This window comes from Hirundo rustica, chromosome 5 (assembly GCF_015227805.2).
Source record: "Hirundo rustica isolate bHirRus1 chromosome 5, bHirRus1.pri.v3, whole genome shotgun sequence".
Classification (NCBI taxonomy): domain Eukaryota; kingdom Metazoa; phylum Chordata; class Aves; order Passeriformes; family Hirundinidae; genus Hirundo; species Hirundo rustica.
This window is the reverse complement of record NC_053454.1, coordinates 67,417,880-67,445,466: the sequence shown is the minus strand read 5'-3', so window position 1 is coordinate 67,445,466 and position 27,587 is coordinate 67,417,880. Positions and strand designations below refer to the sequence as shown.

General features: G+C 41.1%; 1 protein-coding gene across 1 annotated transcript; it reads right to left on the bottom strand.

The window, feature by feature from the left end:
* Positions 1-3,193: 3,193 nt before the first annotated feature.
* HSPA4L (heat shock protein family A (Hsp70) member 4 like) lies at positions 3,194-23,115 on the bottom strand. Its single transcript, XM_040065889.2, has 19 exons — positions 22,905-23,115; positions 19,516-19,573; positions 18,771-18,911; positions 17,734-17,856; positions 16,279-16,378; positions 15,258-15,391; positions 14,189-14,433; positions 14,028-14,104; positions 12,420-12,571; positions 11,797-11,903; positions 11,298-11,431; positions 9,894-10,096; positions 7,758-7,859; positions 7,127-7,264; positions 6,631-6,756; positions 5,903-6,010; positions 4,830-4,949; positions 4,329-4,490; positions 3,194-3,889 (listed from the first exon to the last, which is right to left on the bottom strand). The coding sequence occupies exons 1-19, from the start codon at positions 23,009-23,011 to the stop codon at positions 3,695-3,697; spliced, it is 2,532 nt and encodes an 843-aa protein (XP_039921823.1). The 5' UTR covers positions 23,012-23,115; the 3' UTR covers positions 3,194-3,694.
* Positions 23,116-27,587: the final 4,472 nt, after the last annotated feature.

Sequence of the window (27,587 nt, the reverse complement as noted above, 5' to 3'; positions counted from 1 at the left end):
CAGGTAAACCCCCACTTAAATATTCGAGAACTGTTACTAGCACTCTGTAGGAGAAATTGGAGCTCAGCGCACAGAGATGTTGGAAAATATTAAGAAACTTCAAATGTTGAAGAGACAAAGAAATCTCAACACACAGACTGGATGCTTTATGTTAACAGCTTCCACTTGCATGTGGAAGAACCGAAACTTCCATCTCCCACTCCACAAGGCATCTGGAATGTTGGAATTGCACCGCAAGACACTGCACTGCCTCTCCCGTGCTGCCATGCCAGAGACAGGGCACCTTCCCCCTCACTCTGCCCGGAGCCTGGGGAGGCAGAGCGGGAATACAGGTTGGATGGTTCCCAGCTGCCTCTGAGCACGCAGGACCCAGCTGCTTGCTCCATGCTTTGCAAGCATGGCCCAAAGGCAGTATTTAAGCAGTGCAAGGATACTGCTAGAAGCTAACAAGGGAGAGGAGTCTTCATTCAAATTCAGACATACAAAATCAAAACCTTCATCAGAATCAAGGGGTATTTTGTCACAAAGCGGCAGCTTCAAGAAAGAAGAGAATAAAACCCTAATTTAAGTGTTACAAATCTGTTTATGTTAAATCTGAATGAAATCAAAAGAAATTCCCTGGAATCTAAAGTACCATAATAAAAAAAGTGAAAAGGAACTCATTAATCAGTTCTAAACAAAACTTAATTTAGTAAAGAAAATTAAAACTAATTGATTTTGAAGTACCTTTCTTGAGCAAGTCCATTAATACTCCAGGCAGGAGAGAATGAGTCCTCTTTAAAGGAAAGAAGGAAGCTCTTACTGGTAGAATGAAACAATGTATTGGTGCTGGTTTGTAACTAGATCGTTACATGAAACTTTAGAACCTGATGTACAAAATTTTGTTTTTTAAAAAAAACTCTACAGTGTTTACAAAGGTAGTGTTGCTTCCTTTTGTGGGACAGAGGCAAATATGTTTTCAAATGTCAGAAAGGTATCTTGCCCTCAGCAGAACGTTCCAAGTAAGAAATTATCAACAAATACCTGCTGTGATAATATACAAGATGCAGAGCAGCAAACTACTGCTGGTTCCCTAACAAAACTTTTATATTGCAAAGACCCTCACTCTGGTGCTGTCAGGGAGGGAACTTGCTCCTTTGAGTCTGACACAAAACCTCAGGCTCTGCATAGTGTGTAAGTACTTAAATCTGTCCTGGTAAAATCTCCTTTTAAACAGGAAACAGATTACGTATGAGCAAGTCACATATTAATGTGAACCTCACTGTGGAAAGATCAACTCTGCTCTCCCAAACAGGATTCCTAACATGGACCTCAGAGCCAGCTCCTGTGGGCAGTTTGTGGGCAGCATTCCTCTTCAGCAGGGATCTAGAGACAGACCAGATGCACAGCAAAGAAACCCCTATTCTAGTAAGAAAATTGACTACAACTGTTTGCCTGAACCATATCTGCTTTTAAGTATGCAGAATTATTCTAGCCTTTATCCTAAGCATTGCCTTGAACATCTGTGATGTAGTATTAAGCATCTGATGGCCATGAGGAGAGGACACTCTGGTCTTGCACATGACCTTTTAGCTACTGGAGAGCTCACACTGGAGATTTCTGCCATTTTGTGCTCTTCTGACACAAGTATCAAGAAGTCTACCTAGATAAATTATTGCGCAGCTGGATTTTAGGAAGCCAGTACTTGAGAATGCTACTCATGACACTGCTGTGGTAAAAGCCATTAGGATGTAAATGGTGTTAAAGCCTGTGAGACCAAAGGCAGCTCAGCCTGAGAGGACAGCTGATGCTGCAGTACAGTCACCCCCTGAGTGCCAGGGGTGTGAGTACCATGGCAGAACTCAAGACTGAGGCTGCAGAGGAGCTGCAGAACAGCTCTCCTCAGGGTCACTCAGGTTTTGTTCAAAGGCATTAAACATCTCAACTTACAGTGTCAGACCATCCACACTGACTGCATGGAAGAAGAACAGGAAAGACAGCAAAGCACATGTACCTTGGTCACTTGATGTCAGTTATGAAGATACATTTCCAGCACCTGAACTAGTCTGGCAGACTTATGTACAGCCATAAATGATGTGTCCTTTTTCTGTGACAATATGGGAGAGTTGAATTCACCTCTCCCAGAGATCATGAACTACTTTTTGTAGCATCAACAGTGCCAGAAGATGAAGGGCCCGGCTGAAGATAGAACGACTGCCAAACCCAGCAACAAGATTGGGATTCTTCACTTGTTTACAACAGCAACACCTCCTATGGGAGAACTGCTGCAGGAGTGCCTGGCTAACATCTGGATTTGTTTCTGGGACAGAGTTCCAAGTCACTGAAGCATTACACTGCAACTTATTTTAGTTTCTTTTGCTGGGCAAAGAAACCACTTTTCATGGTTAGAGTAGCCCATTCCCACTCTGATAACAGAAGAGTGGTTTGAAACCAATAGAGACTGGCTTTAAGCAAGTGCTGCAGTACCTCAGTGACTTGACAAAACCATTTGGAATATATTTGGGACATACATTGGAATTGGACCTTGACAATGTTTAAAATGCATCACAGAAAACACCGATTCTCCTGTGTAATACATTGTAGACACTTTCATTAGAGCTAAATGACCACAGCCAAGTGGTAAACTATGCAAGTTCATCAAGTAGATTCCATCTTTGGGGTAATAATATCCAGTTTTTAAGCTCTTTCGTTTTGGTCCTTGACCAAAAAATTTACATGCCGAGCATCAAGGCTTAAATAAGCTCTCAGCATTTCTTTCAAGTTTGCACCAAACAGCATTTAAGCAACCTCAAAATCAGGGTGGTGATACCCAGTTTGCACAGCACTGTTTCTGTTGTTTTCTCCTCTCCAGGATGATACGATCAGGATGTAAATTGAATTCAAAACAAGAGAAGTGAAAACAGCTGAATGTGCAATAAGACATTTTCAAGGGAAAGCTACGCAGCAGGCCTTGAATGTTCTCCCCTTTCATCCTGTTCTCACTAGCACCACCCTGTCCTAAGCGCAGTAGGGGATGCACAGCAATGTGCACAGCCCAGGAATTCCAGCACCTGGGAGAGCCACGATGCTGGAACAGTTTGTAATGAAGACTGGTAATGGTATGGGAACCCAAAAAGCACTTAAGCTCATATTATTCAGTTCATTTGAAAAAGACCATACAATTCTCATGGTACATCAACAAGATGGACTGGTATGCCAACTAACCTCTATTTTAATATTTAAATTGTAACAATACAATAACTAGAAAAGGTCAGTGCTTCAAGTGACAGGTTTTGCCACTTCAATTCCAATAATTTTCCAAAATAAAGATGTGGTTAGATCTACACTTGAGCATCAGTAGTGCAATACAGTATCCTTTCCTGAATAAAGGAGCTGAGGTTTATCCACAATAAAAGCTTTATATAAGGTAGATTGTTGCCATTTATATATCAATTCTGTATGTTTGATATAAAATATATTGGGAAAGCTTCAACGGACTTATACAATCTACATTTGGCTAAAGCTCCACATAAGCAGCATCAGTGGAAATGAACATCAGAGGTGTACCTTATATAAAACACTTTCAAAGCTACTCAGCAACGAATGACAGAAGTTTTGACTAAGAATAACTTAACATCTGAGGTGTGTACCAGACAAAAAGAATGGACCCTGTGGTTACTTGTACTATTTTAATGAAGTAAAAGAAATGCAAGGTTTAGTCCACTTCCATTTCTCCAGGGGGTTTGGCCTGCTGAGGGTTGTCCTTGGCTGGTTCGGGTTTTGTTTCAGCAGCGCTCTGTCCATTCACTGGCCCATTGTGTTCCCCATTAGCTCTGGACTGCCTGTCACTGGGAGCTTCTGTCTTCGGCTTGGGCTTGGACAGAATGGGATTACAGAAGCTATCCAATTCCTAGTTGTGACACAAGTGAGACAGCAAGGTCATTTGGTGGCACAGCAACTGCACTCAACTAGAATGTCTCTATTCTGGTCTGTAATGGCCTGGAATTTCATTGTCAAGGACCAGACTTCTCTATTCTATCAAGTCTAGAAACTTCAGAAAAAGCCTTTCACTTCCTGAGGAGCTTCTGATTTGTGACAAACCTGTATGACAATCCATTCTGAAGAAACCTGGTGCTGTAATTCAGGGTATTTTAAAAAGGCTTGTGCAGAGGTACTACTGTAAATCAAGAGCCAACAATGAAGAGTGTTAACTGTTGCTCCCCCTGTATAGATCTTTTAATAGCTTTAAAATCTCTCTGCAGATGTAACATTCTAGCTCAGATCTAGGCTAAAATCTGGTTCAGGAAAAGCTGATTAGAATGCAACAAGTGCAATTATTTTTTTTTTACCTTAGATTTTGCTAGTATTTCTGCCACTTTGACAACTGGATCCTGAGTTAGACTGAGTTTGTTCTGGGCATTCATTTTGCTGTTCAACCAATTCATAGCCTCATTAATGCATTTTTCAACTTTCTCCATCTCAGCAGGATCTAGGTGGTCATATTTTTCATCCTAAGGAGAGAGATAGGTATTTGTATCACCACTTAAAACATGCTGCTCACCCAATTAAGTTAATCCCAGAAGTTACAGAAATGCCGCTAACAGCTGTAAATTCAGAGATCCATTACAATTGGTAGCAGCTGCCGTAAAAAACACAAAAATCTTTATGTTCTCATGAAGAAGTTCTTTCTACTAGCAATGCAGAATATGTTTAAAGTTCTCAGGAGCAGAACTACAACAGCCCTTCTAAAGCAGTCCAAGAGGTAACTTTACAGGATTTGTTTAAACACAAGACCATGGCAAAACTCAAAACACCTATAATTACTGAATAGCTAAATCATTTGGCTTTACCTTATTTTTGTATGCTTCTACTGCTTTCATAAAGAGCTGAATCTTCTTTCCCAGTTCATTTAGAACTTTTGGTCTCTCTTCATGTTCCACACATCTTTCCTGAATAGGCTGTCCAAATTTCTGAAATAAGCACAAAGATTTTTACAAAATACATATTTCCTTTAGTCTGCTCTAAGAATACAATGTAGCATGGGAAGGAAGGCTGCCTTTAACTCCTCTTCTCTCCCATTCAAAGAACCAAGTCTCTGCATATTGCTTTAGTCCACCACCAACAAAAAAAGGCAAAAGTTTAAACACAGAAATAGTGACTGTCCTTTCTAGGGCTGGCATTTTCTTGTTTTCTACAAAAAGAGCATTTGGAATAATGCATCTGGAACTGAAACCAGTTAGGCTTCAACAGATGCTTTAATTTTCAAGTAGTTAATCTGAAAACTTCTAATTTTATCCACTGTTTGCTTTTTCCTTCTCTTGAATACTGGTATCCACTATCTAGACTGCTGTTTCCATTAGTTATTCCTCCCCCTGAGGAAGTATGACTGGAGAGTAAACAGCTGGAACCCAAGGGCTGGACACATACTTCAGCTTATTACAAAGTAGGTAGTTATTCATCAGAACTCACATTTTCCCCATCAGATTCTTAAAATCTGAAGCATTTAGGGGGTGTTTGTCATCAATAACCAAATGATGCTACTGTTAAAGAACCCCAGAGCTTTTACTGTTGGATATTAGACCCAAAAATGGTCTTACTATACAAGTATACATGATCACTGAGACCAGGAAAAACAGAATATATATTCTGGAACGTAATTCTCATTACCCAGGAGTGTAGTCAAACTACTCAAAAGCCTCTTTCAGACTGTAAGAAGTCTGACAGAAAATTCCCATAGCAATTAAATCTATTGTCATTAGTGACAGTCTGCTTCATTTCAACCATTTTCAAATTAGGAGCACAACTCACATTAAATTGTACTTCTAATTTTAAATATTATGGTTATTTCATAACTGAACATACACAACCTGAACACTCCAAACATACATGAATGAGTTTTCTAGAAAACAACTTAAAACCTTACCTTTAATTCCTGGAGCTTATCCATGTACACTTGTTTTGGCTGGTCCTCTCCATCTTCATACAGCCAGTTTTCTGTGTCCTCCAACATCAAGGTCAGCTTGTTTGAATCCTACAAAGCAAGTTATGAACACTCCAAGTCAGAAAGGAACACATCAAATGAGACCCCCCCCTCCCCGGCACAAACGCATCCCACTCAACAAAGGACTGCTTCGTCAGCTTCAAATATTCAAAGTGAATGAAAACAGTAATTAACATACTCCAAAGCCAAGATTTTAGTGATGAGAGAGGCAGGACAGCGTCGCTCACGTGATTTGCAGGTGAAGTTTACTAGAGATATAAAATCAGTCCTGAGGCTATTTAAGACAGTCCATGCACCTCTAAAGAGTGTTCCTTATTATCTGTTCATTTCCTTTTTATTCCTACCCACTCATGCCATTCAGAAGCTCATGGTGATCTGTCCTACTTTCCTATGCTGACTACACGGTTTTTGCTTTCTGCCTGCATCCCTGATCTTTCCTTGCCACTGAGGAGCTTCTCAGGCAATAAAGAACTCTGCAAGTCAAATGTCAGGCGTTAGCGTTAACTTGAACTTCACTGCTGGGAAGTCAAGGCATCTCCTATTCCAGAACTAGTCCAACAGACCCCTGCAGCCTCCACAAAACACACACTCAGAATTTTTAAATACAAAGGAACACTTTCCAACAGCTGAAACATAAAAGCAAGTCTTACCTCTTCAGTGATAAATTTCTCAAAGACTCCACACAGCTTGTCCCTGAATTCATACACATATTCTTCAACAGCATTCTTAGCATCATTTCGTTCTTTCTCCAGCTTGTCTTGCATCATCATCTTCCCCTAGGGTGAAGAAAGGCACACATAAAACTGAAAGCATTTCTAAGTGTTAAGCTTAGTGACCACTCTTGAAACTGCACCAGAGAATTTGGCAGAGTCCTGATAATTCACAATTACTGATAAAAAGGTTCCCCTCTGTGTAAGTCACTGCTCATTGTGTAAGTCTGGTTGTCAAGCACAACCAGAATGGGCTAGGTTAAGTCCAAAGAAACGGAGTCATTTCACCAAAAACACAAACCACAACAAAACCCATTACAATTAAAGGCAACTTCCTAAAGAATTCTAAATTAGCTAAGTCAATGACTGCAAATAATTTTTATATACTTATTTACAGTGACATTAATTTGAGCGGCCACCTCTTTATGCTGCTTACCTCATTTTCTATATAGGAACTGATCAGATCTTGGCCCAGCTGCCTGTAGAGGCTTGCCTGTATAGGGAGGTCAATACTCTTAACTTTTGTTTTAGCCTTTGGCTGTGAGGGATGACCTTGCTTTTCTCCAGAAGCAGCCTATGAAAAGAGTGACACTACTAAGAAACTTCCAGGAATTAATTATTACTACATTTATGCTCAAAAAAGAGAGACAAATTAAACTAGTTAAGACAGCTACAAATTAATATTCTTATACAAATTCTTATGTAAATTAAGCATTCCTCTGTATTCAAAATCACTATTACCTTAGTTTGGAACCAAACAGGTGAAATTTAATTCTTTTACAGAACTGTTAAAAAAACTTGTTCAAAAAGCTTAAAGCACTGCATATTATTTTTAACAATGTTTCCTAATCTCCCTAAATCCCATCCTCATTATAAAACCAGGGTAAACAGCAGAAACCTGCTTCAAAGTCTTAATCATCCTATGTTGAAAATTAAAGTGCTGTGGTAGGATTCCTTTCCTAACCATCTCAATATAGCTGTCCTCTAAATACAGACCCATGATTTCCAACTAGCAAAATCAGTGAGAATCCTGGGCAAAAAATGTCATACCAGTACTGAATACAAACCTTTGTTTCAGTTCCACCATTTTCAGTTTCCTCATCTGCTTGGTTCTGTTGTTCAGCTTGATTTTTCTGCACACCTTCTTCTTGATCAACTTGCATTTTATCCTGCAGAGAGTTACATAACTGAATGCAAAGGTTTGCTTTAAGATTCAGGAACGGTATCAATTACAATAAATCAATCTTAAAAATTTATGCTTCACCAAGTTTAAACAGGCATTTTGATGTTGTATTTGTATTTATATCCTTCAAATGAAATGAGAATTCTACTCTGCTGCTTGATGTTGCTGTCTGTCCCCATTACATAATTACACTAAGCCTTGGGAATACTCACTTTAAACTAGAAAAAAATACATATAAAATGAAATCAAAGAACATTCTAGCAATGCACCACCAACACAGGAAACAAAAATGGATTCTCTATGGAACAGCCAGAACTTTGACCTCCTATCATTTCTGCCCTAAACTTTAAAGTTTGCAACCCAAAGCATAAGTAATTTAATCACTGCAATTATTGCCTGCATCTGCCTCACAAGGCAGGGAAATCAGCAAAAATTAGTTTCTGTAGTAGTAGCCTCTTGGGAGTACATGAACAACTATCTTCCCTCCTTGCCACCCAAAAATAAAAGAGACCCTCACTTAAATTTTTCAGTAAGTTCATCACTTAGGCCTTATTCTAAATTTAACAGTCTGAAAGACTGCTGAATTGCTAGCGCAGATCACTTGGTTTAAGAAATACAGCTCAGTGTCATCACTGAAAACCACTTTTAATGACATAGTAATGGGTAAGCCTGAAGTTTTCAGGATGATTTTAATACTCAGAGATCCAGTGCATTAATAATTAAGAAGCTGTATATAAGGTCTGAAAGGTCCAAGTTCCATTACAAGGAATTAATATTTCTGGGTTCACAAACTACATATGCATGCAGAATAATTTAGCAGTTGTGCAAAATAATAAAAACAATTGTTTAAGGATTTCAAACTCTAGCACAGGTGCCTATGTTGAAGTTTAAAGCGGAAAACAAGAAAACTACTTCTACCAAATTTAAAATTTTGTCATTTCAGAGTAGGAAAATAGTATCTGAATTGTTATTTGCTGTTCTTACTGTTCACACAGAAAAGCCAACAAATGGAAGAACTGCTTTGCCTACAGGAAATAGCTAGAGAGGGGAAAATAGGACACAGACACCACAAACCTCCTCCTCAGAGTCAAGGGGATCATCCTCTATACTGAAAGGTAATTGCTGACAAGCACCATTGTAAAACAGAAGATGTGTTAGATGAATGAAGTGCTACAAATGGAAAGCCTGAGCATGGAAGCAGCTGCTCTCATACTGAACTCAGCACACCCCCACCAGTAAGCTCCACATGCCTCTTACCCCCAATGCCAGCTCTAGCACTTCCAACCTCTGCTCACGTGGTTACAAATGTCACATATGGAGCACTTGCCCACAAGGAACTGCACCATGCTCAGCATTTCAAATATGCCCACATTTCTGGAAAGCAGCATAGTATATAAGAAGTTGCTTATACCAATTATGTAATGCTAGCTGTGTAACCATTTGGTCTAATTCCTGTAGAATATCCAAACTAAAGTGAGAGAAACTAAGGGCAAATCTTAGGAGAAAGGCTGCTAGGGCCAGCGCTGGTGTTGCTGTTTCCAGCTCCAAATTGCTCCCTGGCACCCAGTCCTCAACTCTGCACTGCAAATGGGCACAGCTGCACCTCACAGGGAGCTACTTTCAGAAGGCAGTGGAGTTTTCCATGTATAAATGAACACCAAATATTTTTTACTCATTGAAAACAGTTTGTGAGGAAAAACCTTTAGAATTAATTTGTCAACAGATCTCATTAAATATGCTAACTTTTGCTAGCAACACTAGATAATGCTAAAAATAGTAGAGATGATAAAGAACAATGAGAAAACTACTTCATTTTTTAGAACGCTTTTTTCCATTCTTTGTTCTTAGTGCACTTCACCAGCACTTAAGCAATAAACACGAAGAAGCGTGTTACATAACCAAGGAAGTGATTTAAGGGTGGAGAAGCAGTAACCATGATAAGCAGAACACAGTCGTTTACCCTGCAATTATCGGCTCTGTTGTCAAAATGACAGGGGAGATGTTTACAAGTTTTACGTACCAGCTCCTCATCTCTGCCTTGGTTCTTACTTGCTGACTCTGTGTCCATGGGGGTGTCATTGTGATCCCCCTCGATGCTCTGCTTCTCTATGATGGACGCGTTGGCCACACTGAACAGCCCATGGATGTTGACACGCACTTTCACCTTCACCTTGGAGTTGTCACCGTCGTGCTGGGGACCAACATTCTGAATAGTGAAACGCCCTTGGAAACAAGAGAGGGGGCTTTAATTGTTGTCCCAAAATGCAGAAAAAGAGGAAAAAACCCCAAACACATTCCTTTAAGGGTGTTAATTCAAACAGCAACTTCACATAACTGAAGCTATTTGGAAACTTTCTACTTAGTTGACAATCCTACAGCGCAAGCTGCGGGCAAATAAAATAAAAGCTGGCTCCCCGATTATTATCAGTTCACTGATAATTAGTAAGATGTTTTTGCTTTATCTGTATTCCATAAAAAAGACAGTACTTTACTAGGTGTTCTACTTCTCTGTTGCCTTCTGTAACCAGCACACTAGAGAAACTATTCTGATTCATCTCAAAAGGTTTCTTTTGTCCACGTAACTCAAACTTCACACTGAAAAATAAAATGTTAACAGAGATAAAAGATTCTGTTTGAATTTGATAACATGACTGCACTACGCTTTCTGGAGAGTGAACAGTGCTTAGCAAGATTTCTGAAAGCAATGAAGTGTCAACTTGCAAATTTTGCAACTTGCTGAAAAGTTAAGTGTACACGATGTGGATACGCAAAGGAGAATGTTTCATCCTCAAGACCACGGATTTCTTGCACAGACAGCAGCAAGTTTGTACCTGATTCATAAATCAGTGAATAAAATAATGAATTAAAGACCCTAAGGAGTGTACTACTAACTGCAAGTAAGGTAGCATTAGCTAACAAGAAACCTATTTATGTAATCTAGTTCTTTAGACTCTACTATGGATGTTTAAATTGAGAAAACACCTATATTTTATATTCTCAGATTAACAAAAAAGACAGATAGCATGAGACAAATTATCTGTCCAGACAGGCAACAGCTCCTTTGATCCAATTTCTTTGAAAAATCCAGGCTGGCAAGCACGTAAGAGCCTTATCAATTTTATAGACACTGAAAGAACCACACAACAGAACACTAAACTCTTTGCGCCTACTTCTTCTGAAGCATTCAGAAACTGTAAAGACAGACGGAAGAATGCAGAATTTTTTTCAGGCATGTCAAACACAGATGTCAGTAAGGTTTTCTCACCACATTTAAATCAAGAAGCCTGTGCTGAGCCTTTCTAAAGAACCTAAGCCTTCCTGTAAGCTAGAAAATATGGAAGTAACATATCTTACAAGAAAGGAGAACCACTTTTTCCTGTATCAACTGGAGTTAGGAATGGGGGTGTTATTCCCATGTCCTTACCTATTCTGGAATCAGGATAAGGCACTTCATGTGGATGGGTATAATAAGCTTCCAAGTCAAAAGGCTCTTTCTTGTGGAAGGTAATTACTTTTGAGAATGGAGCAGCATGATTCTTACTGAAGACTTCACACTCCCTGAAGCAATAAACATTAGACAGCATGAAATCTCTGAGCATAACTTCATGGATCATCAAAGTCAAGGTATGTTAACAATCAGCAGCCCTGTTAACCAAGCAACAGAGTGATTTAGTTTAAGTCAGTTTTTAGTGAGAGCTGGAGGTTGAAGGTCTCTAGGTCTCAAAGCTGGACTCATTAATTAATTGTATTTCCATTGTTCAGCAGTAACTGGAACCCAAAAGGTAAAATGCTAAAAAAGAAAATTAAAATTTCAAGTGTTCAAAGTGCACGACAGCTTCAAAACCTGAGGCCTGTTTTTTTCCACAGCTCGACATTTTTCTTTCTCTCTGAACACACAGTTTTGTAGGCACTGTACAACTTACCCCGTTCCTTCTTCATAAGATGACTTCCATCTCAATGTTATAGAGTAAGGAACAACCTCTGTAATGGAAAACTCACGCACTTTAAAAGCTGGAGAAAGAATTGCACACTAGGGAAAAAAAAAAAAAAAGACCAAAATTTTATTATATCCATGTACTCAAATAAATACAAGTACAATAAAAACAAGTACAAGAATTAATACTTATCATATAGACCATATGGAGGTCCTGCTTATCACAGACTTTTTTTTATTTTTAACAGAACTTCCTCTGGAGTTAGTTGATCTGAAAGACTTAACTAAAGTAATAGAGGTTATTCCCTCAGTGATTTTCAGTAAAGATACCCAGCAAAGGTTCCAAACAATGACACAGAATTAGAACAGCAGAATTTGGGTCCTCAAATTTAACAGATCTTTTTAACAAGCCCATCTTTCTAATACGACACAGCAGCAAATTAATGAATGTAACAGAATCATTTCTGACATGGTCACTGTCATCAATTAGTGAAAGAACAAGTAAGACTGCATCTTCTTTCACCTGCAGTAAGTTATGCCTGTGGTTAGCTGTATTTCATTAGAACATTATGTTAAACAAGCCATACTAAAGTTTTATTTCAGGAACTATACCTGCAAGGCACAGCCTCTTGCAACAGCTTCATCAGCATTTAGTGTGGTGCTTATCTCTTTACAGAAAAAGTTAGAGATCTGTTCCTTCACTGCGGGAATTCTAGTAGCCCCACCTACTATTTCTATACTGTAGATATCTTCACGCTGAAGTTCTAGAAAAGAGAGTGCATGCCCTTAGGTTATCATCAAGATATCAGAAAGCTATCTTTGGGGGAAAAAAAAAAGTTCTCTTATTATCTAGACACTGTAACAAGCACTGAATATATTTCATGGCTGACAAGATCTTTAAAACTCTTTGTCCATCCTGTAGGTTACAAAGTTTTCCAGCTGCATAAACCTGGGAAATGCAGAAGCCAAGCATCAATGAGAACAGCTGCTCTTTAAAAATGTGTTGTCCATGTGCATCCCCCTTCTGCTGCGCAGGAACTCAGAAGGGTAAAATTGGGTCTTCTGCACTACTGGACAATACTTCACCTCTCCCAAACAAAACCAACAAAATGAAACCCAAATAAATCTCATTTTACGTCTAGCTTAATTCTGCTTGCCAAAAGAGAAAAGAAAATCTTTTAAGCCAATATATCTAATAAATAGCACATTGTGCTTGAAGGTTAACTTCTTAATTTTGGAATCAGGATATGTGTATGAAGTCATCTCAAACAACTGTCAGTCCTTGAACAGCTCTGCTCAGCAGTTACGCAGGTTTTTAATTCCTGTATTTGCTACTTAGCCAAGTCACAAGATCAGCAGAATTCCTCCCTTTCTTTTAGTTGTAGGTGCTGGAATGGGGAATAAAACCTTTCCTGTTTAAAGTCTAATTCTTTCCTTCACACTACACAAAACAACTCCCCCACCCCCCCCCCCCAAAAAAAAAAAAAACCAAAAAACCCACCAACCAACCAACCAACAAAAAAACAAAAAAAAAAACAAAAAAAAACCCCACACCCAAACAAAAAAAACCCAAAAAAACCCCCAAACAAACAAAAAAAACCCAAAAAAAACCCAAAAAACCCACAACCAAACAAAAAAACAACACCCCCCCCAAAAAAAAAAAAAAAAAAAACAAAAAAAAAACCAAAAAAACCCCCCAAAAAACAAAAAAAAACCACCAAAAAAAACCACAACCAAAAACACACACAAAAAAACCCCAACCAAAACCAAAAACCCCCCAAACCCCAAAACTCTGTTACTGGCACATGCTTTAGGTAATTCATTTTAAGAATATACTGCCAAATTACCAGGTCAGTAGGGACATGTAAGTATCACATGGAACAGGCTGGCCAGAAGGTTGCAGCACACAACAGTATCTTTTACCATCATCATTTTGGTCTGGTTGTTTTGTGTTTTTTTAGTAAATTCAGAGTGCCAACCTTTTCCATGACACAGGGTGAATGACAGTCAATAACCAAGGCTGCAGAGTAGCATGTGAACTAAATGAGGCAGGAATGGGATCATGCATTCATGGCAAGCATGTGAATGGAACTTACATTTAACTTTTCAGTATTTAGCTTTGCAATTCTAATAAATACAAAAAATACATTGGAAAGATAATCATTAAAGAGGTCAGGAATGACTGGATGACTAGCAGCACCCCAAGTAACCTCTACTCACTGGCTTGATCCATGGCAGCTCTTAGAGGAGGCTCCACTCTGGCCAGAAGGGCAGCACACAACTGCTCAAACTGAGCTCTGCAGGGCAGGGAGAGTGCTTGGTGTTACCAGGCAGCCAAAGACCACAACTCTCTGCCCCTCAGTGGGAACAACACCCAGTACCTGTTCATCTTACTGGAGACATCCAGGTCATTCATGAAGCACTCGATATTGAGTGGAAGGTCAGATGCATTCGCACTCATCAGCTTCTTGAGCTTTTCACATTCCTGATACAATCGCAGCAGTGCCCGGGGATTCTCTTTTACATTCAGTTTGTATTTTGTCCGAAATTCTTCAGAGAAGTAATCTACCAAAGTCTCATCAAAATTCCTACCACCTACAAAAGGGTCAAAGGTAGTGGCCAAGACCTGGCAGAAGGCAAAACCAAGATCAGAAGTTATCAGACAAGGTTTGTCCTGTGTCACTTACTCAGCACAGCAAGATGTGCCATCATTGCCCTCCACAGGGCTTCAGAGGGCATTTGGCTACCAGAGACAGGCCCACAAAAGCATTCAGCCATTAGTAGGTCACAGACAAAAAAAGTCTCCCAACCAGGAAGCAAAGACTGTTCAGCTTTACTTCATATCACACTGGATTTATAGAATCATAGTATATTCTGAGTTGGAAAGGATCCACAAGGATCATCGAGTCCAACTCTAAAGTGAATGGCCTATATAGGGATTCATCACACGACCTTGGTGATTCTATCACAAGGCTCTAACCAGCAGAACTATTTAGACTTTGAACTGTCATGGATGGCACAAAACATACCGCCCCCCCCCCCCCCCCCCCCCCCCCCCCCCCCCCCCAAAACATCTTGGAGCAACTCAAGACAGTTCAGGACTCTCCTGTGAGTGGGTGAGTCAGCTGCACAATGACAATGCTTACGAGGCTCCCTGAATATGCAAATATTTCAGGGATATGACACAAAAACTGTGCAGTGTCCTTAATCATCAAGCACTTTCCAAAATACACTTTAGGATGCTTCACTTCCAACATTTTACAAAAACTGACTTGACTAAATAGCCAAAATCTAACAGAAAGGTTTTGTACTCTACATTTAAAAATATTTTCTATAGATGTTTATTTTTAAAAAAAAAACCCTAATCTTTCCACAGAGCAGTATTTTGAGTTTGAAATACTTTAAATTTTTAAATACTTCAGGCTTTTAATGTATGACTTAGAAGATTACCTTCAGTTTTCCCTTGTTAAAAGCACAGATGGAAACCTGATATGCAGAATGTCCCATATCTACAAAGACCACATTTCTTGGCTTCTCTTCCAAGGCTGGCAGATCTTGCTTGTATATTCCATAGGCCAATGCAACTGGAAAACAATACCCCTTGGAAGGTAAGGGGAAGCCGCACACAGCTGCAGACCATGCATTAAAAGCAGCACCAAGAGACAAACACTGCCCATGTTTAACCTTTATAAACACCTTCATAACTCTTACTAAAAAGTCAAAAACATGCTGAAAACACATTTTCATTGACAAGAGAGAAAGAGATGTCAAGTGAAGGTTTAGCACCAATAAAGACTCACCGCGTACTTCGATTCTGCTTGCAACAAATTAACACTGCAATTTGTGAAACTGCACAGATTAAGACTCAAGCCTACACTTCTCCCTTGAAATGCCTTACTTTCAGGTTTTTTTACAGCAGCTTTGAAAAAGTCAAGCATGTCCTAGAAATAAAGAAAATGTTTTGGAAGACTAGTTTACAAGAATCTAAGCTTTCACTACCAGCACTCACTTGGAAAGCTTTTTGAGACTTTCTAAAAGCAAAGAGAATCAAGAAAAATAAAAATTACTGATTTAAGCAGCTCCAACTTTAGTCCCCACAAGTGTTACGTGTTTCTATGCTCTACTCTAGAATTCACCAAAACCAGAAGAGGGGGTAAATCACTTCATAGAAACAGTTATACCATTGCTACAGCTGACAGGATTGCCACAACTTCAAGGACAGATTCCAGGTTTATTTCCAAAGCTATTCCCAAGTATGACCGTGCTCAGGTTAGCAAACACCATCTCTTACGATGCCTCCCAAGTGCTGCTCACAACCCCACTTGTGTTTCCAGTTCCCAAACTGGATTGGGCAGTACTAGCCTGGGCAGCTCTCTCCCAAGCTCCCAACTGGGTAACAGCAGGGTGTCATCACCCTCACATTCAACAGCCTGAACAGCCTCAAAGGATAAAAGAAGACCCAGCCTTTTACCTGCTGTAGTTTCATTCATCAGCTTCAGACAATTTAATCCTGCAATCTGTGCAGCTGCCATTACAGACCTCCTTTCAGCATCAGTGAAGAAACTAGGGACCTGTTTCCAAAAATAATGACATTGGATATTATGGGTTATGGATTTTTTAATTTACAGTTGTTGGACTTGCCCATCAAGCTATCCTATAAATGTCATTACCACAAGAAACTGTTATAAGCTAACCTCGAATCAATAAGGCTGGCTGGATAAAACAGTTAGCTAATTCGTTTTAGCGCGTATTTTAATTAGAAGTTCAAATATGACCAAAATGAAGTGGCAGCCAGGATTATTTTAAGTAATGCAGATTTTGACATACACACACAAAAAAGTCTTGAAAATGCTTTCTCAGATTGTTTTAACGAGTCTTCCATCTTAAAATCACCACCAGTTTCTGGAAACATTAGTGCAGGACAAGGTCAATCCAACAAATATTCACACACAGCCCCACAGTAGGTCAATGGCAGCAGCAGTGCAGTGATGCTGGAACTGAACTTGAACCTGTATCCATTTTTCAGATATCACTGCCACCACAGTGCCAGCTTACAGTGTGCTACAAGGTTCAGTGCCACTAAAAATAGCCACAGCAGGATCAGAGCCCATTTAGGATCTGGCTGCAATCAGCTGGCACCTCCTCAGCAGACGTAGAGCTCCATTTTGTTGTGTGTTTTGTTGGCTACCACTGTGGGGAATTGCCAAGGATCCCTGGGTGAGTGGGAGGTATTCTCCCAGTGTCTTTGTACGCTGTAAAGAAGCACAGAAAAAGATCAAAGCAGACTTCTAACAGCTGAAGTACGCAGCTCTCCAGTTCCCATGTCTCTGCCTGACATAGAAGGGGTAACTGCAATCCTTCATGCCCAAACTTCCCACCAGGGCCAGTAAACAAAGACCATGTGAAAAGCAGACACAGGACTTCGTATCCAACAAAATAAAAAGACTTTTTCAAACAAAGCCAAGTAGTTTGGGTGTGCCAAATTATCAGCAGACTCTCAGAGCTCTCAGTTCAGGTGACTCGCAATTTGTCAACTCACTACAAGAGTGCTCACCCATGTAACAAGAAAGAAATTTAACATGAATTTAGGAAGGTTCTTTGGAAGCAAGGAGGATATATTTACACCTAGGACAGCTCCTATTTTTAACAAGCACTACAGTAATCAGAAATACTGTCTGTAGCCCTTGGAGACAGACAGACTGGATCAGTTTAAGCACTGTGTCCTTTCTGAAAATACACTGTGGATGCAACAACTTTTTCATCTCCTTACACGTGCTTCAAGAAGTATGCTCATCTGGAAAACCTGTAACAAAGGCCCATTTTTGGGGATATTTCTATCCACTACTTGTACCACTGTACCATGGTATAAATGGTCCTAGCTTGCATAAAGCTGCCTATGGATTGCAATAAGTGTACCACAGCTTACTGAAATCACACAGTCGGCCACTGGTTTCTTCAAAGCACTTTCCGAAGTCTCCTTCAGTTTGGCCAGCAGCATTCCTGTGATCTGTTCCACTGCAAACAGTCTCTCTTCATCCAAGTACCTCACCTGAAACAGAGAATTGGGATTCTGTGATCAATCATCTCAGCTTTGCTCTCAAGATGTGCAGCTTGGACATTACTTGTGATGTTGAGCATTGAGACCCATTGAACACCAGGCTCTATACACAAAAATAACTCTCTGTTAATTGACCTGTGCTCCCTACAACAAGTCTTCAACAGCTCAGTTTTGGTTTTTTTTTTTGTAGGAAGCTTAACACCTCAGTTATCTCAAGGGACTATTCACGATGATACAGTATTTCGGATGCTTGTGTATTTTGAATTTAAAAAACAACAGCAAAAAAAGAGCATAATACACGTAGGATCACACCGTCCTATAACACAAGTGAAAAATACAAGTTTTGGAGGAAGCCCAAGGAATATTTGCTTCCTGCAACAGTCACTCAAGCACAGGAGGCAGGGAAGGTTGTAAACCAGGCAATTCCAACAGTCCTGCCCTGCTCAGGAAATGCAGCTGAATCTTCAGGCATCATGGGAGGTTCTGTGTCCTGAATTCCTAACAAGCTATCATCTCTCCAGCAATCCCAAGCACTCCTGCCATTTAGTTCAGAAGCAAATTAAAAGTAACTTGTTCAAATTTCATATTCAGATCATTATGCTGTTTTCCTGACACTTGGTCTCTGCATGTCTGATAGGAACTAATAATCTCACAGCGTAATTATAGAGATTTGAAGGTAAATCTAGTAAGGTCAAGTGAAAAGCTAATGTGACTATGGTAAACTAGTATGATTGATGAGAAACCTCAATGGACATCCTGGAGAAAGTACAGACTTATTTAGAGACACAGGAACGCATTTAGCTTTTTTAAGGAAAATGTAAGTGACCACACAGGAAGTGAAGTGACAAGGGCCCAAAGCGCTCATCTCTACCACCAGAGAGATTCCACCCAAAGCTCTCAGTCACCTTTACTCCTACGGAGCCATTTGGCATCTTCTGAAGTTCATAGGGAAGTTTGGCCCTCTCAGCTTGAATGTAAGGATCTTCAAATGCTCTTCCATGCAGTTTTTTGAAGCCATGTACCGCATTTTTTACATTTGTGACGATCTGTGGCAAAGATATTTTCATTACCCGTGACATTCTCATACAGAGGACTGTGAAGAAAGGAAGTTTTTACAGTGGCTTAATGCACACAGTGACCTGTGTCAAGCCCCACACATTCACTGAAAAGCAAAGTGTGAGGAGAGAGGAAGAATCATCTACTTTTTAATCTATGGCTCCTATTAGAAAAATTTGTATGTACTTCTCTATGTAATATCCATTAACTTGCTGCCATCAACTTTCACTGTACTTTTTATTTTAGAGGAGCTTTCTGATACAGCATGAAATATTTAAGATCCTATATTGTTGCAGTTGCTGCCTGCAGGAACTAATGAAGTTATTATCTACATTAACCTTAAATGAACCTTCAACAAATTAACACATTTCCCTTCCTTTAAAGTTCTCCTCTAATTCAGATCCCATCTGGATGTAAAGCCTTCCCAGACATACTCTCTCATCAGTGTTTTAACCTGTCTTCAGGACAGGCTTTTAACCAAAACAAACAAATCCCAGTGAACATAATATTTAAGCTATCAAAAGAAGCTACTCCAGGACAATCCTCTCCATGATAAACTTATTTACTAGCCAAAAAACTTTTTGATCCATTTACCTGGCTCTTTGCTGCATTCCCGATGGCTCGGGTCTTGGATCCTAAAGATACACATGCTCTAAATTTAAAATAAAATTAAAAAAATCAGCTTTAAAAGAAAACATCATCAAGTATTTCCATGGTACTTTAGAACACCCAAAAAAATTCAAGCAGAATTCAACAGAACATGGATGTGTTAAATAACAGCATAACTGCTTGGAGCGCCAGAACCTGAAGTGGAATTCCAGTTATTTTGTTCTTTGTAAATTAGTTTAGAAACAGCAAGAAACTGCAACTGTTGTCATTCTAACTGCATTTACGGGATTCTGTAAAAGCTTAAATGTTCTACAGATCTTACAATGAAGGAAAGGCACAGATAGTTACTTCTGGGTCACAGGTTAAAACCTAAGAAGCCTGTGAGATTTAATTCAAAACCCCAAACTTTACTGGTCTGGTTCTCTTGACTCAACAGCCCTTGAGTCTGACAGGGCCCCACTGACACTCTAAGAGCCGTTAGCAACAATCCTAAGACAACAATTAAAAAAGCCACAAACCACGGGATCTGAACGAGCTGTTAAGTGCTTCCTAAACTGAGGACTACCAGGTACACGCAGCAAACAGGCAGAAAGGGAGACCTGGGAACAGCTCCCAGGGCTTGGGAAGCTCTACTGTTAATCCACAGCTCGCTGCGGCTTCTTAGCTACCACTGAACACCCCCCTGGATCAGCAAAGGCTGCCTCAGGCCCCAGACACCATCTGGCCCCTCAGCACTGCCTTTGGAAATGTTCTTTTCTGTTCTGGAAGTTACTACCATCACATCTTCACATCACAGACCTGAAATACTACTCTCCCCCGAAAGGCAACCGATCTGGCTATAACCACTCAGAGGTAACAGAGAAACCCAGATTTCATACAGCTCGTATGTTTAATGAATGCATAAAGGTCACTCGAGCAGACTGCTTCCTGCTTTCTCTTCATCACTGAAGGCACTGCAATCTGACAGTATTTTCTAGAAACCTCTTCTCTGCAACATCCAAAAACCTTCTCCAGATTTAACTGCTGCAAACACACGAGGCATTACCCTACATTTTCAAATACGTAGTTCAGCTTTCACAAACAACTCTCACAATTTTTTAACATCACGATACTACAGTTCCCAATCCTGCCTTTTGATAATTAGGGGACATCAGATAAACGAGCTATTTCCACAGCAAGCAAATTATTTACAAACTAATGCTATTGCATCACACCTTTTCTGAGCAGGAATCTGCCTCTGCTCACAGACAGCACTACCTTGCACATTACCCCATGGAGAGCATGAAGCCATCACAGCTCCTGCTTCAATTACTCACAGCACACGGGGATGTATGGTTTCTCCCTCCTGCTGACGGGAAGCAGAGAAGTTAAAAAAAAAGTGCCCTCCTTGCCTTCAAAAAATTCAGTAGTTTCCAAGATTCGTCATTACAACATCTTAATTACCGTATGTGATCACATTAATCACACCTGGTGTGATGTCATGAGCTATCAACAACGGTCTTGTTTTTCCACAAAACCACACTGGTGAGACAGAGCACCTGAAAGGGCCATCTGCCAGGAGTTTAACATGCCAGAAGCACTGTAAATGTGTTAAACAGACCTTCAGAAGTTCCCAGTTCAGGAAAAGTCAAGTGCCAGTTAACTTTCAAAGAGATACAGGGCCAAAGGCCAGGAAATACGCAGGTTCTACTGAAATGCATGGCTTGTTGGCAGAATCTTTTTCCCTTCTTTGTGAAGTATTTGTGCTACAGCTTCCAGGATGATACACGGCTGCACTAACACCGACAATCCCAAGCACTGCATTACAAAATCTAATTAACTAGTAGCTAACTCAAATACCTCCATGATGTTGAGCACCTCCATCGGGACATTCAAGTAAGTTCATTTACTGTGTTGCTATGTGTAATAACAAGTTTTGATGATTTAAGAATTAGATCGGTCTAGACCACTCAAATCCCACTTGAAGTTAAGATTTAGCTACCTTGATAAACTTACGTAACAGCAACGAACCTATTACATTTCTGTTTATTTTTGTTCGATTTCTCTCAAGACAGTAACATGAGAAAAGATGTTCCTCGAGGTCTCCTGTATCACTACATTTTGGGATAGAAAAGGGCAATGAAAATGTCACTTTAAGTGTGATAGGTACTGTCTTTAAGTGTATGTGCACTCCAGATGCTGTAATTGCTAAGCTGAACCTCTATGATAATCACTTTGCAAGTATCTTGAAAGTAGAGTTAATCACACGTTAGTTTGAGAAATATCAAATGCAGATAAACCTACCAGCAAAGAACACACTCCAAAAATAGCTAAAAATTGGAAGTGGTCTTCATCACAAGGGGGAAGGAAACTGCAGCTGCCTGAGGATTCTCTGGGCAACAATTTCATGGGATACTCTGCATTTGAAAGGCCAGAGAATTTCAGTTCTCAATGCGTATCTAGTGCACAAGGATAATTACTTCCTGAGAGTTAATATGAGAAGGATACTCTTCTAAATAGTAAAAAGAATTTTCAAGAGTATTCCCATTAAAACAGACGGCATGCTTTTCAGCAAACAACTTCTTTGTACTTTTAAAAATCTACTTTTTAGAAAGCAAACCTACATTTCTCCGACACCAGGGCAGCAGTGCTGAAGTTACTACAGTCTCGCACGGCAGAAACAGCTCTCTCTGCTGGCTACAAGTCCCTTTGTAAAAAGACAAGCGCCATCCAACCCCCGATTTTCATGAGTATTACACGAATTCCTGAACCCTCCTTCAAAATTATGCACAGATGGAGCTCTAAAAATCCTAGACGTATCCCATAGAAACAGAAGAGCAAAATCTCCACCTAGTCTTGCGTCTCCCATCATCACGGACGTTGCCCAGTCCCCCCCCCCTTCCTCGCCAGACCTCGGTATTCCAGGGCCAGCAGATGCGGTGCGAGTAGGAACAGGCTTAAAGAAAGGGAACTCATCGAGTCGCTTCCCTGCTGAATCAACCTCCTCCTCCTCGCGACTCTCGCCACCACTCATGTAATTGTTAATGGAAACGCTCCCAGCCCTGGCAGCCGTTCTAGAGTTGGGGAACACATGGGCTCCACGGGGATCTTTGGCTACCCGAGAGCAAAGCGCTGTGAAGACAGGAATACCCCGAGCCCCTGGAGCCGCGCGGCAGCACAGCGCGGGATTTCAAGGACACGCCGGCACCGCCAGGAGCAGGGACGCACACCCGGCCACACGAGCGCTTCCCAGCACACACACTGCCGGCAAGGGGCACTCCGCCGGCTCCCGGCTCGGCCGGCACGGCCGCGGGGACCGGGTCGTGAGGGGGATCCCGCGGGGGAACGCGCGGGGCAGCCCCCGGCGGGCGGGGCCCGAGCGCGCCAGTACTCACGGCGTGCAACGGTCGCTGTACTCGTTGGCGATGGTCTCGATGCCACCGCTCCGTGCCACGCCGATGTAGCAGTTGAGGAAGCCGAGGTCGATGCCCACCACAGACATGGCTGCGCCCGGTGCTCCGCGCGCCGCTGGCTCTGGGGCTGGGACCAGCCACGGCTCCGCGCCCGCCGCTCCCCCACTGCGGAGCGCCGGCACCAACCGGCAGCGGCCCCGCCGTGCGCAGGCGCTGCCGGCGGGGAGCCCGCCCGGCCCGGGCACCGCCTCGGCTCTTTCCGGCAGGGCTCGGGAGGCGCTGCCCTTCCAGAAGGATCTGGAACGGGAGGGACACGGGAAAGCGGGGAGGGAGCGGCGCCGCCCAGAGCAACGCCCCGCGCCGTGTCAGCGCTGCGGAGGGACCGCCCCGCCCGCCTTAAAGGATCCGGGGAGCGCGGCAGCCGCGGCCAGTCACTGGCTCATAGTCCGCGTTAATGGGATTATAACAATCCGGAGCAGTTGGTGCCGAGCGGGGCCATTAGTACGGCCGTGCGGAGGGAGCCGCCACGGACGTGCCGTGGGGAGGGGGCGGCCCCCGGCTCCTGGGGCAGATGGAACCTGGAGAGCCGCGGTACAGGGTGGGTCCTGCGGTGGAAGCCCGGTTAGGCGCAGCAGTTGTGTCCGACACAGAGGTGGGGATGGCTCTCGGTGCCTCCTGGTGCCAGGGACAGGCGGAGTTTGGGCCGCCGAGTCCTTCGTTACCCCCATTCCAACACCTGTGGAAGAGCCGTGCCCGGCTGGGGTTGGGCCCTGTGCATTTCCAGAAACAGCTTCATCTGTTTCCTTTCCCTGGGGAAAAGAAGTAATCTCGAGCCCCAAGTATTTCTGCTTACCCCACGTTTTATGGGTATTGGGTATCTGTGGATTGAAACTTGACAAAACGTACCGGCTGGAACAAAGTTCCCTAAGTACTTGCTTGCTTCTAAGAATGACACTGCATTCCGTTTCACACAGCAATGTGACGTCGTAATGACACAGCATGTGACGCTGCACAGTTTTGTTCCACTGGAGAGATTAAAAATAAGCACAAAACGACTACACTAGTCGTTTAACAGTCCTGTCAAGAGGCTTGATTATCTCTCCCGTTTGTCACGGTTTCAGTGGCCTACTAAACAACCAGAATTTTCCTAATGAACACATGTTCTTTTCCTTTAAAACCTCCAGAGGCAAGAGAAACCACTGGTACACAGAATTATTTGTAACGCAACTACTCTATCTGCCTCAATTTTCTCATTTTTACTTATTAGGATTAGGATCAGAAAGGCAAACCAGGTCCGGTCCCATCTATAAGAAGCCAGGGAGGTGGATCCCCCAGTTTCAATTCCTGCTCTGCTCTTACCACCCCCGTTAGAAAAAGAGTGGTCCCGACTGAAGAGAAACCTCGAGGGCAAAGAGGTTAAATGCAGATGCTCTTGTTTGGTTGTGCAACCCAAGCCAGCTGTTTTGAAACTGTCAGTGGACTTTTTATTTGCTTTGTTAAGAGTTGGAGATGAGAGTACAAGCAGGGCAAGCCAACTCTTGGAGGCATTTCTTCAAAGTCGTCTGTGTGCTTCAGTGTCATGCTGATGCCTAGTCTGTATGAACAAAACTCACTCCAGCCAGAAAAGCCACAGACTTGCCTGAGCACAGACCCACTGCTCATCATCGACTGCCTCTGTAGCAATCTTGGGCCTGGGGCTGCCCCAGTCTTTCCAACTCCTGTCCTGTGGATCATATCTGGTATTTTAGCAGCTCAAAAAATACTTGTACAAACGCCATGAGCCAAGTTTCATGTCAAACTTAATGGTTCAGGTGAAATCTTAGGAACACTGCTGGCCTTAATTTCTTTAAACCAGACATTTAAATGCCTCCTAAATGCTTCTTTTGGATCCTAAGTTATCCACAAGATTTGTGGAGTATTGATAACTTGTAACTTATAAATAACTTTTTGTTTCCCTCTTGAAAATTATTACCTCAGAAATAACAGTCTTCTCATTTATGTACATGCTAAGATTTATCCTCAATACTGAGAAGAATCCTCAACTATTTTTAATTTTCTCAATCGATACTGTACTAAGTGTTCTAGGTGTTGGCTTTTTATGTTTTCTTTGTGGTTTTGGGCTGTGTTTTGGCTTAAAATGCTGCCAGCCAGGTAAAAGAGCCTTTTCAGTGTTTTAGTACGAACAAAATAGAAACACTGAGAATTTCAAATAAAAGGCAAGGAAATATTTCCTTGGATTCATTGGTCTTTCTGTAGTAAAGAACTTTTCTCCTAATGGATCACTCCAAAGGAGAATTTTTTGACTATTAAATATTTATCTGGCTATCACACTGTTAGTTGGTACCAATGGCTGAATTTAGAAAAGCTGTGATCCTTCTTCTGATGCTTCTTTTAAGCTCTACTGGGCAAATAGAAGGCTTAGGAATTAAATGAGGTCACTCCCAATCCCTAAGGGTGGTCTGAATTCTTTCAATGCTATTAAAACTTGCAACAGCTCATTTTTTTTCCCTTCTTTAGTATAAGTGAAATAGTTTTATACCAAGTAGATTGCAGTTCATTAGTGATCAGTAGAGTCCTCTAAAACATATTAAGGGCTGTATTAGGAACTAGCACTGTTTTTTTGTCTTGATTAGCAAAAAACATGCACTTTTTTTTTGGGAGAGACAAATCCAAATCCCTCTCATTATGTCAAATTCTAGTGGAGAGAATATAATTTTATTTATTTATTTATTTTTTAACTAATATTGAAGATTTAACTTTGCTACATCTGAAATCAAATCCACTTGGAGTGTCAAGGTAAAGTTCTAGGTTCTCCATAATGGCAGAAAGACAGCCTTGTCTACTTTAAGCCAGTGAGACACACATATGAAATATATGTTCACATGATCAAAAAAAACAAGTGTCATAACATAGCTAAAGAGCATTCAGCATATTTTGTTTTGGATCAACATGAACATATGCAAATGAGAGCCTATTTGATAATGGCTGTTGCTGCTTAGCTGACAGAAACCTGTTTTGCTGAAAGCAGCAACTGTAGTATGCTTGTTGTTCCAGAAAGTTATCCCATCTGGAAAATACAGTCTTATCTGGAGAAATAAGAGGTGCTATATTTAATTCAAGGCCTCCACTTGGATCAGAATAAGCAGCATCATAAGAAGTTGTTAAAATCGTACTCATCAGCTTCATTTGTACCTTCAGAACAATGTGAATGAAAAAAGGATCACTCACAAAATACATTTATACACCCACAACACATTTAAATCCTCTTATTCTCATATTTTCTGCCAGTAAATCCATTATCTTACTCTAATTTTTTGTAAATTATATTTGTAATAATCTTGATACTCTTCTCTGTCCTGGTGGTAAGTTAATGACTAGAAACAGAGTCAATTCTTTGGTAAAGCCTCCAGAGGCACAGCACTTTGAAATAAAACCAGCATGGAGTGTAGGCCTGCTGCTCTGATAAAGCATAGAACAGTGAAATCACATTTAGTGTTAAAGGAAGATGCCAGTAGTGCTAAGGTGGTAAGCTTCAGGGCTGGTGATATTTAGGACAGATTACCAGAGGTATGCAGGGCCTTATGTAGGAATTTAAGTATCCCTGGCATTTTCTGAAATGACCTAAGCAAATTCTATGCCAACATTTATTCAGATTTTCTTTCGCCTTCCCGGAATACCACTAGAGAAGATCCTTGAAACAAAACACTTTAGAACTATCAACTCTTTCTTGCTGTTGGGTGGCAAAACTTCCTCAGGGATGCAGGGAACAAAGTCCTGGTTTCTCAAGAGCATTTTTGTGTTTTGTTTTTTAAATTGTTTGTTTGAAGATAATCTTCACAGCAAGATTTTGTATTATTAAATGTACTTCAAATGCTACTGACCAACCTAGTAAAATTATTCTACCCTCAAACCTGTCCTACTCCAAATATCTGGCTCTGGGTAGGAAAAGGAAGGCCAATCCTAGTTTTCTATTAAAAGCTTTCACAGTGCTGTGAGCTGAAGATACTTTCACCAAAAAGACTGGAAGCTTGTACGAGTTCTGTAAACTGCACATCAGATCCAGCAGATAAGAAATGTAATTCTGATCAGTTTCTGTACTGTCAATCCTACTGTTGAAAAACTTGGTTCTTCCCTAATAAGTCTGTCGAGCACAAATAACTGTAAGGGGAAAAGCTGTTGCTAACACCCTCATTGGTGCATAATAAATGTGATGATAAAGATTTAAAAGGTGTTCACTTCTGTTTGTAAAAGCTACCTTAATGGTGCCCGTAACATCCAAAACTGAAAGCCTGGTGCAGAGTGATTCCCTGTACAGGCCGGGAAGTCCATTTGTATTTGTAATTTTAATAAGCCAGTCCCCAGTTCCTGAAACTGTTGCTCAGCAGCAAATAATAGAAAAGAAATTTATGCACATTGTTATGCATGCAGACACTGTGCTTTTCAGTACAGACTGCCTGCACAACTGAGACACTGAAACAGAGGAGATCATTGCTTTGTCTTTGTTTTTAACAAAGCATAGAAACAGGGAGGGGTGAAGACAGTGTATTCAAACAGGCAGTGGCTCCCACTTGCTGAAACACTTTCCAGGTTAAGTAACTACCATTCCAGTGCTGCTGTCATTCAGCAGAATCCTTAGGGATCAAATTGTCTTGCCCTTTCTCTGGA